Source organism: Myotis yumanensis, unplaced genomic scaffold (assembly GCF_028538775.1).
Source record: "Myotis yumanensis isolate MYYU_CA2020_CCGP unplaced genomic scaffold, mMyoYum1.0.hap1 SCAF_14, whole genome shotgun sequence".
Lineage (NCBI taxonomy): Eukaryota > Metazoa > Chordata > Mammalia > Chiroptera > Vespertilionidae > Myotis > Myotis yumanensis.
This window is the reverse complement of record NW_027223765.1, coordinates 49,197,648-49,214,248: the sequence shown is the minus strand read 5'-3', so window position 1 is coordinate 49,214,248 and position 16,601 is coordinate 49,197,648. Positions and strand designations below refer to the sequence as shown.

At 44.8% G+C, this 16,601-nt stretch overlaps 1 protein-coding gene across 2 annotated transcripts; it reads left to right on the top strand.

Annotated features, from left to right (window-relative positions):
* Window positions 1-282: 282 nt before the first annotated feature.
* On the top strand, window positions 283-1,623 carry LOC138992747 (stAR-related lipid transfer protein 3-like). Of its 2 annotated transcripts, XM_070391675.1 has the most exons (2): window positions 283-660; window positions 715-1,623. In XM_070391675.1, the coding sequence occupies exons 1-2, from the start codon at window positions 283-285 to the stop codon at window positions 1,621-1,623; spliced, it is 1,287 nt and encodes a 428-aa protein (XP_070247776.1). The 2 variants fall into 2 exon arrangements, with proteins under 2 accessions (XP_070247776.1, XP_070247775.1); XM_070391674.1 differs by having other exon boundaries at window positions 283-1,623.
* Window positions 1,624-16,601: the final 14,978 nt, after the last annotated feature.

Sequence of the window (16,601 nt, the reverse complement as noted above, 5' to 3'; positions counted from 1 at the left end):
CAGGCTGATGCTCTAACCATTGAGCCAGTGGCTACAGCACCAGTTTATATTTTAAGTGTCCTTGGCTTTGATTTTAAAATTCTGTGCAAAAGGGTTGAACCTTAGGGGTCGGACTCAGTGGCGGAAGTGGTGCTGTCTTGAGATCCCCTTCCGCTCGGAGGCACCGCTGCCGGGGGCGTGGTGCTGACTCGGCTGGGGCCGAAGAGCCGGGCAGGTGGCTGACGTGCAGCAGCTCTGCCGCTGAGCCCCACCCTCCCTGCCTGGAGGTGGGGGCCCACCAGGATGAACAAACTGCCCAGGGATTTGTCCTGTGACTTGGAGCGTAGCCTGCAGGCCATAGCCTCCCTCAGCTCATCTCTGTCCCACAAGCAGAGCCTCTCCTCGCACTTTCTCCTGCCACCCCCTGAGAAGCGCCAGGCCATCTCTGATGTCCGCCGCACCTTCTGTCTCTTTGTCACCTTCGACCTGCTCTTCATCTCCCTGCTCTGGATCATCGAGCTGAACACCGACACAGGTATTCAGAAGAACCTGGAGCAGGAGATCATCCACTACAACTTTAAAACTTCCTTCTTTGACATCTTTGTCCTGGCCTTCTTCCGCTTCTCCGGAGTGCTGCTGGGCTACGCGGTGCTGCGGCTCCGGCACTGGTGGGTGATTGCGGTCACCACGCTGGTGTCCAGTGCCTTCCTCATTGTCAAGGTCATCCTCTCTGAGCTGCTCCCCAAAGGGGCGTTCGGTTACCTGCTCCCCATCGCGTCCTTTGTCCTTGCCTGGTTGGAGACCTGGTTCCTTGACTTCAAGGTCCTTCCCCAGGAGGCTGAGGAGGAGCGATGGTACCTTGCTGCCCAGGCCGCTGTCGCCCAAGGACCCCAACTCTTCTCCGGAGCTCTCTCCGAGTGCCAGTTCTATTCGCCCCCAGAATCCTTTGCAGGGTCCGACAATCAATCAGATGAAGAAGCCGTCGGGAAGAGAAGCTTCTCCGCCCAGGATTGGGAGTACATCCACCAGGGGAAGGAGGCCATGGCTGTGGTGGACCAGATCTTGGCCCAGGAGGAGAACTGGAAGTTCGAGAAGAATAATGAATACGGGGACACTGTGTACACCCTCGAGGTTCCCTTTCATGGCAAGACGTTCATCCTGAAGACCTTCCTGCCCTGCCCTGCGGAGCTGGTGTACCAGGAGGTGATCCTGCAGCCCGAGAGGATGGTGCTGTGGAACAAGACGGTGACTGCCTGCCAGATCCTGCATCGGGTGGAAGACAGCACCCTCATTTCCTATGACGTGTCCGCGGGGGCCGCGGGCGGGATGGTCTCCCCTAGGGACTTTGTGAATGTCCGACGCATAGAGCAGCGCAGAGACAAGTACCTGTCTTCAGGCATCGCCACCACCCACGGCGCCAAGCCCCCCACCCACAAATATGTCAGGGGCGAGAATGGTCCTGGGGGCTTCGTCGTGCTCAAGTCGGATAGCAACCCCCACGTCTGCACCTTCATCTGGATCCTTAACACAGATCTCAAGGGCCGCCTGCCCCGGTACCTCATCCACCAGAGCCTCGCAGGCACCATGTTTGAATTTGCCTTTCACCTGCGGCAGCACATCGGAGAGCTGGGGGCCCGGGCGTAACGGGGCCCCCTTGCCACCCTGCGGGCCAGGGATCGGTGGCTACAGCCTCCAGAGCCAGAGAGGGGGTCAGGGGGCTGCCCACCGAGGACCTGGCCTCAGGAGGGTGAGGCAGTTCCCTCCCATGGCACCCCCCTGACCCCAGGCTGCCAGGCTTCGCTGTGCCTGAGCCACGGCCGGGAGCAGGGTGCGGGGTCAGCACCTAGACTCCGGGCTCTGCCACCGGGGCAAGTGGAGTCTGTCCTGCTGATGTTCACATGGCGCCCCGCCCAGTCCAGGGCAGGGTCTGGAGTGGAAGCCTCAGACTCGGTGGGTGAGGGCCAGGGCCCTGGGCAGGATGGAGCCAGAGCGGCCTTGTCACCGGTTCCGGTGCAGGAGCCCCTTCATCTGCCTGCTCTCATCACGGTTTGGGGATTGTTTAAAGGTCGGACCTTTTTCCACATGTACTTGTGGGGGACTGGGCGGCAGGTGGGGATGGTGGATGCTGTCAGTGAACCCCTGCCTCTCCCAGGGTCTCTCCCTCTGCCCAGGGCCTCCTTGGGGATCTTTGTATTTTGAGCCAATTAAAGATATGAACTCACAGGCCGGTTGAGTGTCAACCTATGAACCAGGAGGTCACGGTTCAATTCCCATCAGGGCACATGCCCTGGTTTTGAGCTCAGTCCCCAGTGTGGGGCGTGCTTGAGGCAGCCAATCAGTGATTCTCTCTCATCATTGATGTTTCAATCTCTCTCTCCTCCCTTTCTCTCTGAAATCAATAAAAATATATATTTACCCAAAAAAAAGGGTTGAACCTTCTCTTTTTCCCCCTGACATGCAGCATTTGCCTCACCGAATGGCTTAGCATCTGGTAAAGCCATGTGCTTTCATGGCATGGCTCTTTCCCCAAGAGCTGCTAAAATAAACTAAACGGCCTTTTCCTAGAAGGAAGCTGACTACTTTTGATCTTGGGCCTAGCGTTCGGCAGGCCCAATGGCATTTTTTCCCTATGAAGAAGTAGCTGTAGTATTATCGCCCTCTTGTGATGGAAGTAATCTGAGATGGAAGGCTTAAGAATTTAACTGGGATATTAGAAAAAGCCCTGGACGGGAGTCTAACATTCCCCCTTTTTAATGGGAGACCACCAGTCATTCCATGTCCTCTAACATGGTACCCATCTCCTGAGCATCCCACTTACATGTAATGAGGGCCTTGAAACTCCAAATTCCCAAGGTGCAAACCAGCCACGCTCCTGATAAGTCTAATGCACTGGGCTAAGAGATTTATCCATGGATCTTATGTATCCCTCATAACAATGCTATAAAGTACTTGATATTTTTATCCCCTGTGGCATACTCATGCCAGCGCAGCGTGGCTCAGTGACCCTGAGTGGGGGCAATGAAAGGCTTAGAAAAGACAGATAAGAGGATGAAAGCTGGGTCTTGGTGAGACGCTGCCCCTCTGATGGACAGCGCCAGCGTCCACAAGCCGTGTCTTTATTTTATAGCTGATGCTAAGGGGCAAAGTAGGGGCGTGATCAAGATGTTTACAACATTCTCATGGGTTTCAACTCTACTCAACTACATGCACCTGAACTCTATCACACAGGCACGTGGGGCCACATGTTTGGACCAAGCTTACAACTATAGCTGTTGGCTATAATCAAGCTGGGACTTGCACGTGGCCACGAGAAGACTGTGCGCTCTCATTAGTCCGAGGTTTGAACCTGTCCAAAACACTGTAGCCGTGCCCCATAATCCCCATTTGACAAATGATGAAACTGAGACTCAGGTCGGGTAAGGAGCTAATATAAAAAACAACAACTAGAGGTGGATGAGTCTTTACTTAATCCAGGCAGTCAAAGTACAAGTGCCTGATTCTAACCTCTGTGCTACCCTGAGCATAATTACATACAGCCCCTCACAAGGCAACAGACAGAAAGGGATCCCGCAAATGCTTACGTGGACAACCCCTTTGAGACTTACAGCATGATGTGTATCTATATTCTCTTTAAGGCTAAGGTGTTCTTATAAGAAAAAATAAAGGTTAATTATTAGCTATAGGTTAGCTAGTGAGGATAAGCATGCAAAAGCTGAGATAGGGTTAATGTCTAGGAAGAACTCAGAGCCAGGCCTGATTTTCATGCTCCATTTCCTGTAGCAGACCAGAATTCTACCATCAGAATCTCTGGAAACAGAAAGAATAAATAGAAAATACATTAAAAGGACTGGGACCTAGACCTGTTGTGCATATTCACATTAGCGAAGGTACTATTTCAGATGGATGTTAAGTTATGTTTCTGGGATGTCAAAGTCTGTGTCTTTATTTATGGAGAGTTTAAAGCTCCATCATTAATAATGATTATGCTGAGTGCTCACGGAAATGTACACAAGAGAAAATGAAACCACTGGAAGGAAAGAAACACTGACATTTCTACTCCGGGAGGCACTGGGCTGAGTGGTCCATGTCCCATGGGTGGTGTTGGAGATGATTCTATGTGGTACATGAATACATTTTGTAATAGTTGAATATTAATTTAATGGGCATTGGGTGGGGGACACCAAGCATCTAAAACCAGTGATTTTGTAGATATACTTATTTCTTGGGACAAGGCTGTTCTAAGAAATGAGCAAATGTAAACTTGATTTGACCAAAAGTAGTAAGTGAATAATAGTAATAGTGGTAAACACATATGTACAAAGCTTTGAGAGTGTTATGCAGAGGGATTGGAGCTTGGGAAACTGTAGTATGGCAGACTCAGGATATGATAAAAGCTCCAGGTACTTGGTTCTGAAATGGACCAGTCACGTGACCTCGAGGAAGCCATTTCATGCCTCTAGTCCAGAGCAGCTTTGACTGTAAATGAGAAGCTTGGAACAGACCAGGGGGCCCCTTCCAGGGACATGGACCCCGGGAGGGCCCTGGAGTATCACAAAGGATCTGAGAAGCCACGCACTCCATAAGCCCTGATTGAGGATTGAATCAATACATCCAACCAGCACACATACGACTAGTGCACCAAAGCACAGAGATGCTGTCATGACGGGCTATGGACTTAATTAATTTGAACAAATTCAAGTGAAAGCTCTACTGAATGCATAGATACCTGAACTAAAAGTACATTTTCAAAAAGACAGAGAGAAAGGTAAAATTACGACGGCTATTTTTTATATCGGCAAACATCCATGCAGATTTTCCCTATTAGTTTAAGCTTTCACTCTGTAGAAAAGTTGCAATAGTGCACATCCCAGAGGGTGTCCCAAGGCGCCACAGATAGAGAAGCTAAGTGGTTCTCCTGTGACGATAGTGCTGAGGGGAAAACCCCCGCATTCTATCCTTCCCTGTCCTAAAATATTACCCACATGCATCCTCATGACCTTACAGAGCCAGGCCAATTTCAAAAAAGGAGGCTTGTCAACAGTAACTGTTTCTGATGGAAATTGTTAATGATAACAGTGGTAATTCTGATGTGGATCATGCCCCTTTCTTTACAGCATAACGTGTGTGTGCATCCGATGCTGTGCTTGGCACTCCGTGTATCTCTAATCTTTCAATGTCTCTGAAAACTAAGTATGCATGCCCCTGATTTCTAGTTGATGAAGCTGAGGTTAGGGAGGAGGAGGTTTCACCCGAGGCCACAAATCTCTAGGTGGCAATACTAGAATTCAAATCCCAAATTCTTTGGTTCCAAAATGCCAACCATTTCTACTGTGTACCCTGTTTTTTGATATAATAAAAGTGGAGAATTCGAAACAGACATAGGCATAAAGGGACAAAATTGTAAATATAGGTTGAGAAGAATTTTATTTGATTAGGATAAAGGCTCTGAGGTTAAAAGAAATGATGATGCAATAACCTAAGATGCATTGGTGGCCACAGTGAGATTGGGAGAGAGTATTACATTTTCACAGCTACGGTCCCATCGCTGTACCACCTGCCAATAACTGAAAAAGGTTTTCTCAACAGTTAAGCCACTGGGATCATCACAGGGTTCCAGTGGCTGTCCCCACATTTACAGAATCCTTCAGACATGTTTTCTGCAGCATCAGTTGGCATCGTCAACCTGGCACTGTAGCAGACTCAGCTGGTACAGAGATTGCTTGAATCAGACACAATCATTGTCTTCCCGTAATTGTTATCCTATGGCAGTGATGGCGAACCTTTTGAGCTCGGTGTGTCAGCATTTTGAAAAATCTTAACTCTGGTGCTGTGTCACATATAGAAATTTTTTGATATTTGCAACCATAGTAAAACAAAGATTTATATTTTTGATATTTATTTTATTATTTAAATGCCATTTAACAAAGAAAAATCAACCAAAAAAATGAGTTTGCGTGTCATAGGTTTGCCATCACTGTCCTATGGCAAGGAGCTACCTCTGAGACAAGCCCAGTGGGAAAGGGGTTAAGTTATATTCCAGATACATGATCATCTGTATGCTTCTCAGATACGGAGTGACACCATTTAGGTAGAAAGGGTTGGGACATGGTTTATTTCACTCCAGCCACTAAAAATGGAAAAGAAAAGTAACATATTCATCCATTCATTCAAAATACATTTGATGAGTTCCAATCCTATTGAAGAGACTAATAGCTGGAGAATGCCAGTAAATGATAGGAGAGTCAGGGTTAGCAAAGTCCTAAATACTAATTGCACTTTATCCATCACCCATCATGAAGACTGATGATGCATGATTTCTTCTGGCCGCTGTTGCCTATATATGACAGTGATTTGTGATACCACCATTGTCAGAACACTGGACAAAGAGCCAGAAGGAAGTGATCAAATCCCAATTCCCACGCTTATTATGTGTAGGACCTTATGTAAGTTTTGGAAACTCTGGGATTCAGTATACATGGGGATAAGAATACATCAAATCAGCCTGGCCAGTGTGGCTCAGTGGTTGAGTGTTGACACAGGAACCAAGAGGTCACCGTTTGATTTCCGGTCAGGACACATGCCTGGGTTGTGGGATCAATCCCCAGTGTGGGGCATGCAGGAGGCAGCCAATCAATGATTCTCTCTCATCATTGATATTTCTATCTCTCTATCCCCTTCCCTTCATCTCTCAAAATCAATAAAAAATAAAATAAAATTTAAAAAAAGAACACATCAAATCAAAGAAAGATCTAAAGCAATGATCCTTTTCCTCATCATATAAAGACTGCCTCCTCTCTTATATACATGAGAGGATCCAGGGTTCAGAGAAGCTCATGAAATAATATCACTTAAAGATGACAGCAATCAAGTTATTATCTAGTTCTCTATCAGGGACTCAGGTGGACAGGAAGCAAAAATAAGTTTTACTTTTTACCCTGGCCAGGTGGCTCAGTTAGTTGGAGTGTCGACCCTTAAATCAAAAGGTTTAGGGTTCGATTCCTGGTCAGAGTACATACCTAGGTTGCACATTCAATCCCGGGGAGGCAACTGGTAGATGTTTCTCTCTCACCTCCCTTCCTCTTTCCCTCCCTCCCCGTCCCCCTCCCTCCCCTCTTTCTTTCTCTAAAAATCAATGAAAACATGTCTTGGGTGAGGATTAAAAAAAATCTTTTTTAGTTTTACTTTTTTCTTTGCAATTTTTGATGTAGCCACTTGGTGGTGCCATAGGGTCTAGTTTTGTTTACATGCAGGAAAAATTTCCCCAAATTTATTTTTTTCTACGTAAGGCTACCAGAGAGGGAGTTCTCTCCTCTTTGCTATTTATACATATTTGTAGTCTGGATTTAAGCTGTAAAAAGGTTTAGTAGGAAGGGTCTGGAAATCTTGAGAGTGTGGTAACTGAGAAGAAAATACAGGGGGGAGCCAAATTAGGTTTACAGTTGTTTCTAAGGAAAATAATACAATAATTAATAAATACTGATACAAGAATAAACTATGTGTTTCATGTACTCACCACTGTAAACCTACTTTTGCCCCACCCGGCAAATAAAGTAGAAAGCTAGAGACCGACCACCTGGATAGAGAAAGTAAATAAATGTGATACCAGCAAAGGTTCACAAAGGTCAGATTCGGAAACAAACATGTCTGAATTAATTGCTTTATTTATTTTTATAATGGTAGCTTTTAAAATTCTTTTTATTGTTGAGAGATATCCCCCGATTCCCCCCATTTGCCCTCCTCCACCCAGCCCCCACCCCACCCCAGGCCTTCACACACTGTTGTATGTGTCCTTGGACTAGGCATATATGCATATTTGTCCTGTGGTTAAACTCTTCCAATCCTCCCTCCCCACCCACCAACCCCCTCTGAGGTCTGTCAGTCTGTTCCTTGCGTCCATGTCTCTGGACATATTTTGTTCGGCAGTTTATTTTGTTTATTAGATTCCATATACCAATGAGGTCATGTGATATTTATCTTTTGCTGACTGGCTTATTTCATTTAGCATAACACTCTCCAGGTTCATCCAGGCTGTCTCAAAGGGTAAGAGAGCCTTCTTTTTTACAGCTGCATAAATTATGTAAATGTACCACAGCTTTTTTATCCACTCATCTACTGAAGGACAGGTGAGCGGTTTGCAAATAACTGTTGCTAGGAACTTAGGGATGCATATATTCTTTCTGATTGGTGTTTTGGGATCCTTAGGATATATTCCTAGAAGTGGGATCATTGGGTGAAATGGCAGTTCCATTTTTAATTTTTTGAGAAAACTCATACTGTTTTTGATGGTGGCTGCACCAGTCTGCATTCCCAACAGCGGGGTACTGGGGTTCCCTTTTTTCCACATCCTTGCCAACACTTGTTGTTTGCTGGTACGTTGATGGTAACTGTTCTGGAAGGTGTGAGGTGATACCTCATTGCAGTTTTAATCTGCAACTTTCTGATGATTACTGACACTGAACATTTTTTCATAGGTCTCTTGGCCATCTGTATGTCCACTTTGGAAAAGTGTCTATTCAGGTCCTTTGCCCATTTTTTAAATTGGATTGTCTTCCTGGTGTTCAGTTGTATAAGTTCTTCATATATTTTGGAAATTAACCCCTTATCAGATGTATCATTGGTGAATCTGTTCTCCCAAACAGTGGATTCCCTTTTCATTTTGGGATGAAACCATTTTTGATGGTTTCTTTTGCTGTGCAGAAGATTTTTAGTTTGATATATGCTGGAAGCCAATCCACCCTGGCTGCTTGAGGCAGTCACTGCAGGGATGTTTCAAGGGACCTGGCGTATATGGCATACTGTTCTTAATATGTTTGCTCCCCCTCTTAATGCTCCCTGAGAAAGGTTGTTCCCCCAGGTGAGGATTTTTTATCAGTAAACCCTTTAACTGAGAGTCAGAGGGGTGGTTGGTCGCTTTGATCTTTGCTTGGAGTGACCTCCTTCAGTTACTTCCTTGTAGCTTAGTGGAACAATAGAGTAACCTTTGAATGGAGATGGGAAGCCCCCTGGCCTTTTGTATAGAATGGATAGGATTGGAACCAAATAGTATATATACAGATGTTAGATGACAATAAAGGGAGGTACCTGGCTAAGAGGAACCTGGCCATGATGATCACCTAAACACTGCCTCCGTGTCATTCATTCTCCGCCGACTCCGTCCACACCTTGGGGAACCCCTGGACCCGCTGGGTCTGGACCCCAGCAGATATAGTCTTATTTATTTATTATTTCCTTTGCTTCTCTTGCCCTAGGAGATGTATCAGTGAAAGTACTGCTACGTGAGATGTCTGAGATTTTACTGGCTATATTTTCTGCTAGGATATTTATGGTTCTGCAACTTGTAGAAATAATAATAATTTTAAAAGTAATAATAATAAATAAAATATAGAATAGGAAAAGAAAAATAGAAAAAAATACAGATTTTAAAAAAGAAAAAAATAGAATGAAAGGAAAGAGAGAAATAAGAGACATGAAAGAAAAAAAGAAGAAAGAAAAACAGTATAAAAATAAAATCCAAGAGAAAAGATAAAGAAAAGATTTAGCAAAAATAAATAAATAATAAATAAATAAATAAATAAATAAAGTCAACAAATGTTCCACATTAAAAAAAAAAAAAAAGAAAAGATTAAAAAATAAATAAATAAAAATAAGTGGAGTTCCCATCCTCAGTGTTGCGCCTTCGGTGATTACCCTTTGGATCTGCTATCTGTGGAACTAGCTGGAATTTGCATCAATGCTGTTCAAATCTGGCCACCTGGTGTGCCAATCCCGGTTCTTCTGGGAGGTTCTCTGGTGCAAGCCAATGTCAGTCCTGGTCCCCACCTGGCCCTTGGCAACCTGACTGGAGCAAGTAGTCCAGCGGACAGGGCCTCCATAGGCAGCACAGGGCCCAGGACATGCCCCGCTGTCTCCCAGACAGAAGCCCACCCCAGAGACATGGTGCCAATGCCTTGGCTCTGCCTGGCTTCCTGGCATCCCCTTGCTGCCACACCAAGTAGGAGGAGATGAAAAAACATCAACCCCGCTTGGCACTCTAATCTTTCAGCACAGCCCACTCCCACTTGGACAGGACCCCCGACCAGGCCAATGCCCGAATCCTCTTGGACCGCAGCTCTAGCCAGATGGACATAGGTTTCCTCCTAAGGTGTTCCCTTTTGCCTTGGGTCCCAGCAGGTGGGACAGACCGGGCCCTTCTGCAGGTGGGGGGTGGTGCGACCTGTGTGCTTCAGGAGGGCAAGCGCGATTCTCTTTCCCAAGCCACAAAATCCAGCCCCATCCAGCTCTCTGCCCAAAGTCCTTCTCGAGAATTAATGGCCCCTCAGATTCACTGCTTTGTGGGGTGGCCCCTCCCACAGGCACCGACTGGAGTGAACATCCCAGGCTGGTGTTGTAACAAAGAAATCGCTCTTTGCCTGGATGGTGCAGTCTGAGTCACCCATGTGGACCAAATCTTCACTGATTCCCACCACCTGATGCTACATGGGCTCCCCTTCTCTTCTCTGTTGCTCTGGATTGGGAATCCCTATGTGGGGCTGACACCCCATATTCCCAGGAGGAGGGGGCTCCACTGCCACACTTTCCCTCCTGCTTCCCAGCCATGCAGGTACGTGAGTTCCCACAACCTCTTGGCATCTCCTCCTGTCTTTTCTCTGCTTTTCCCACTCACAATATTCCAGATCAGCTACACTCCAACTGGTTTTTCAAGCTGATTCCTCTGCAGTTGACTGAAATTCCAGCTGGTGTTGGCAGTATGAGGACGGAGGCCCTGTCCGCTGGACACTTGCAAATCTCAGTAGTTTAACACATAAAAAGGTATTTCTGGCTCACTCAAAATCTGCTGTAGACCTGGTACTCCCTGGGCTCCTGCACTCCATGCAGTGCCTCAGTGATCTTGTTTAAAATTATTATTATTATTATTATTATTTCTACAAGTCGCAGAACCATAAATATCCTACTTGGGCAGAGCCAAGGCATTGGCACCATGTCTATGGGGTGGGCTTCTGTCTGGGAGTCAGGTGGGCATGTCCTGGGATTCAGGGGGGCATGTCCTGGACTATGTGCTCCAGTCAGTATGAGCACAACACAGCTTCTCTGCAGCCATCTTGGAATCCTCTAATTGCTTTTAGTTAAAAGTCCGTGAGATGGTAAGTCATTTGGAGTTTCAACTGTTTCATTTATAAAAAGGAAGATAATTCATGACTCTCCACCTGCTTGAAGGCAAATACAACATGATCCCTTAGGCTAGTCTCTCAAACCAACACCACAGATTCTGTTAAAGAGACTGATCAAATTGATGCTACATTTACATGTCAGACTCTCCCTTCCCACGTGGCAGAAGGATTCCAAGGAGAATGTTTATCAGCCAATGGCAGTTACCTGTTAAAGTTTAGAGAGTCTTCATAAACCCAATGTGCTCCCCTACTCCTCTCATCTGAGCCCCATATCTCTCTTTGACCTTCCTTCTTCCTCTCTACAACCCATCCAACTGCCTGAATAAATTAAATCATCATCACTCTCCTTCTCAAAACTCTTCAATGACCATCCATTGCATTTATTTTTATTTATTTATTTAAAATTTTTTCAGTGGGGTGGGGGTGGGGGGCAATGGGGGGGGGTAAGGACACATATGTAATATCTTAATCAATAAAGAAAAATAATTTTCAGTCCTTCAACATTGTTCTTATTATATTTATATTATTTATTTTATTTATTGAAAGAGAAACAGTTCTTTAAAGGGGAAAACCAATTCAATCTGGGGATACAACTAATCTTTTTTCTTTTTTATTGAATTTATTGGGGTGACATTGGTTAATAAAACTATATAGTTTTTAGGTGTGCCATTCTATAAAACATCATCTGTATATTGTAGTGTGTCTTCACCACCTCAAATCATATCTCCTTCCATCATCATTTATCCCCCCTTTACCTTATTCTAACCCCTTTCCCCCTTTCCCTCTGGTATTCACCATATTGTTGTCTGTGTCAATGAACTATTTTTTTCTTAATCCTTTCACTTTTTCACCCAGCACCTCAAAGTCCCTCCCCTCTAGTTGTCAGAATTTTCTGAGTCTGTTTCTATTTTGTTTGTTAGTTTATTTTGTTTATTAGATTCCCCATATGAGTGAAATCATATGGTATTTGTCTTCCTCTGACTGGCTTATTTCACTCAGCATAATGTTCTCCAGGCCCATCCATGCTGTCACAAAGGGTATCATTTTCTTCTTTTTTTTACAGCTGAGTAATATTCCATTGAGTAAATGTACTACAGCTTTTTTATCCACTCATCTAATGACAGACACTTGAGCTGCTTCCAAATCTTGGCTATTGTAAATAATGCTGCAATGAACATAGGGGTGCCTATATTCTTTCAAATTAGTATTTCTGTGTTTTTGTTTGTTTGTTTGTTTGTTTTCAGATAAATTCCCAGATGTGGAATTGCTGGGCCATAAGGTAGCAATTCCAAAAACATTTTAATGTTTTGAGGTAAGTCCAAACTGCTTTCCACAGTGGCTGCACCAATCTGCATTCCCACCAGCAGTACATGAGGGTTTCTTTCCTTCACATCCTCGAAAACACGTGTTGCTTGTTGATTTATTGATGCCACAGCTGGTACCACACCCACCCTCTACTGAGGCTCATCAAGTGGGAAACGCCAAACATGGGAAAGAGTTCAAGAGGCCAAGTAATCACAATATCACCACTATCAGGCACAACATAGCATAGCTTTACAGGAAATGTTAGCTAAATTAATAAATCAATGGGATTTACAAACTGGTATCTGAAATCAACTCAGGGTCCTGGTGGACATACCAGGGCTTGCTCACGTCGTTGAGCTCCTTGACTTCTTGGGCTACAGAAGAGCACCTTTTCTAAACACACAGCAGTTAGGCAGGGTGATGTGACCAATATTGGCCAATGGAGTAGAGCAGAGGGGACCTGTGTCCCTTCTGGACTTGTGAAGTAGACACTCCCTGTGCAATTCTCGAGTGTCTCTTCATTTCTCTGAGTGTGGAACTCAGTGCAGAAATGGGGAAACAAGATCACTGAGGCACTGCACCGAGTGCAGGAGCCCAGGGAGTACCAGGTCTACAGCAGATTTTGAGTGAGCCAGAAATACATTTTTATGTGTTAAACTACTGAGATTTGCAAGTGTTGTCAATGCCTAAAGCTAGCCTAACTGGACTATTACAAAGTTCTGACTACACAAATACAATAAACACTTTCTGACACTTATTTTGATATGCCTTTTGCCCATCAAGATAAAAATAATGTGACTGATCTCTTTTAAGTCATGTATGGACTCCCCATTTTACCCGAGTTAAAACTCACAGAACAGAAGTCAGGAGGCATTTTGAAAGAGATGAGAATCATTTTAAAATTCGAAATAGACTCTTTTACTAAAACTCAAGACATAATACCAATTCTTGTCTCCTCTGGATCAGTCTTTCCAAATCTCATGGTGGTATTCTATTCTTAGGTTTCGTCATTTATCACCTTCCTTTCGGGTTTGGCTGAGCCATGAATCATCTGGAAACACTGCAGTACACTGTTGACCCCTTCCATCTGGGAAGTCAACGCCATGCTCGCAGCTGTTCACTGCTGTCCTCTTTATCAGAAAGACTATTCTGCTTAAAGAGTCTTCTCTAAAATGGCAGAAGCTTGGCACATAACTTACCATTAAACAAGTTCATACTAAGGAGCCAGCACTTTGCATGAAACAACTGGTGATGGTCTCGCGCGGAGGCACACAGAGGCTCTTCCATTGCTTTGGGTACCGCCTCCACGAACACCATCACCACTTACTCACCAGCAACAATGTGCATGGCCCTATGCTAAGTCTTTAGAGATAGGATTTAATTTTTAGTTGTCCCTGCAGCATTTTGTGGTACACATTCTTATACCTATTTTACACCCAAGGAAACTAAGGCACAGAAAAAGTGAACTTTTCTAAAGTTAGACAGTTAGACAGTGTTACTGGCAGGATTCAAACCTGGTTTTGCTGACTAAAGAGCCCATGCACTTAACCTCAGAACTCTGCTGACTCTCTGTTGGGGAAGCAGGAGGGTTACAAACAAGCGCAGAGCTGCTCCTCCCCTCTGCCCATCTGTGCATCTCCTGGCTGCTTAGTCCTTGGCTTGGGGTCACAGAAGGTGCAGCACCGGAGATCTTTTCTTTTTAGTTTGGAAGGATTGATTTTAAATAAAAAAAATAGTAACTCAATAGGCATTTTAAAGCTAACACGTTCGAGTCACATTTCCCCTTGATTTCAGTGTTAAATGGCTCTTGCAAGGATTTCCTGAAAGTTTTTTCCCACCAGCCAGGTTTTGGCTGACAGATTACATATCTGCCTGAGACGATGCCAGGCTAGCCCCTTCACATTGGTGCTCCCTTGTGCCATTGGTATGCTGTCGGGGATGAGGGTGCAGCCAGCCAGCATGCCCAGAGAGGCTTAGACTATACACACGATCTGCTGGGTTGCTTCATGGTCTTCTCAAGGTCAACCTGTAATACTGGGGTATTATCCAATAGGCCTGAAGAGGAATCTCACCTTCCTGTAAGACACGCTCTGTCGGGACTCGTGTTCGCCTGTAGCTTTATTACACTGTTGGCAACACAGCAGAGAAGGCTTGAGGGCTGTCGGGACCTCAGTAGACAAATGCTGGGTAACGTCTGCTACCTTACACCGCCAGCCGCTGTCTGCACACATTTCATGAGCAGTTCTTTTCTAAAATTTCTTTTAATTTTATATTTACTTTTAATTTCTCATTATAGTTGACCATCAGTGTTACTAGTGTATTAGTTTCGGGTGTGCAACAGTGATTTGACATTTATATACCTTATGCAGTGATCACTACAAGTCTAGTAATGATGTGTCACTGTTCTTATGATATTGCTGACTATATTTCCTGTGCTGTGCAAGAGGAATGAGCGTACACATACGATTCTTATTCTTTGTCCTGCTCTTCTTTCCTGCGAGGCTGCCCTTCAGCATCTGGGTCTGAGAATGCCCATCGGTCCAACACAGACCCCAAGGAGAAGCATGTTCTTCGTGGTCCAGAGGAGACCACCAGGGCCTGGCTGCTCACCAGACTGCCATCCGGCAGAGTTTCTTGCCTGAACAAGGAAGGGCAGGAATGGATTGGCATTTCCTAAGATGCATTAGATTCTTTCTCATAACAAATGTTGATTCATAACTAATATGAGCACAGCTACTTGATCCTAAGGCCCCTTTCTCTTCTTTCTCTAGGAAACCTCTTTACATTCTTTCTCTAGGTGAAATCACCAAGCCCTGTGGCTTTACATACATTAAAGATTCTTGAATTCCCAAATCACTTTTCAAGTTTAACCTTCTCCTATTGAATTTATTTACCCAAGTGCCTGCCTGACAGGCATCTCAAACTTCAGATATTCACGTCTAAATTCTTCATTTCTGCCGAAACCGGTTTGGCTCAGTGGATGGAGCGTCGGCCTGCGGACTGAAGGGTCCCAGGTTCGATTCCGGTCAAGGGCATGTACCTGGGTTGCGGGCACATCCCCAGTAGGAGATGTGCAGGAGGCAGCTGATCGATGTTTCTCTCTCATCGATGTTTCTGACTCTCTATCTCTCTCCCTTCCTCTCTGTAAAAAAGTCAATAAAATATATTAAAAAAAAAAAAATAAAATAAATAAATTCTTCATTTCTTCCCTCTGCACTCGACCCTTGTATCTTCCTTAAACTCCTGTCAATCAAATCAGAGCCTAGAGCACTGCCGAGGGGCCAATCAGGAGAGAGAAACCACACCAGCTATTTAAACAGAGAATTGTTCAAATGGGAAGGCTTGTTAACTAGATATAAAGTTGTTCACTGGCGAGGACTTATAAGACCTTTAATATAATGACTTGTGGCCCAGCAATTGGGTTTTTGCGAGCTCTGAAGCTGCTTAAAAGGCATAGCTTGGCCCTTTTGGGCTCTGAAACCACCTGCAGAGCAAGCAGCCAGCCCCCTGTGCTGATTGTACTGTTTGATGAATCACTGATAACTAATACTCCTTGTACTGTGCTTGTGTGATCAAAAACCAGCCTTTTGATCTACAGGTGTGGGCTGGAACTAGGATGTTGATAAAAGCTTAATCATATATTACCCATTGATCTTATCTCACAGCCCCACTTGGGTGACCACTGGGCCAGCTGGCCACTGAAAGTCCAGTTGGCCCACAATCAGAAAATGAATAATGAAAGTTTATAACCTCATCTCCCTGGCAACCAAACCATGCTCTTTGATAATCAGCTCCTTGCAACTTAAGCCTATTAAAAACCCTGTTCTCAGGAATATAGCCAATAATATTATATTAACTATGTATGGCAGTGGTTCTCAACCTTGGCTGCACATTAGAATCACCTGGGAATCTTTTTAAAATCTTGATTTCTGGGCCTCATCCTCCGGAAATTCTGTTTCTTTGTTTACTAATGTTGTGGCCCCACCCCATAACAAAGGAACAGAATTTCTAGAGGATGAGGCCCAGAAATCAGGATTTTAAAAAGATTCCCAGGTGATTCTAATGTGCAGCCAAGGTTGAGAACCACTGATGTATGGTGTCAGATGGGTATTAGACTTATCGGGTGATCACTTTGTAAGTTATATACAT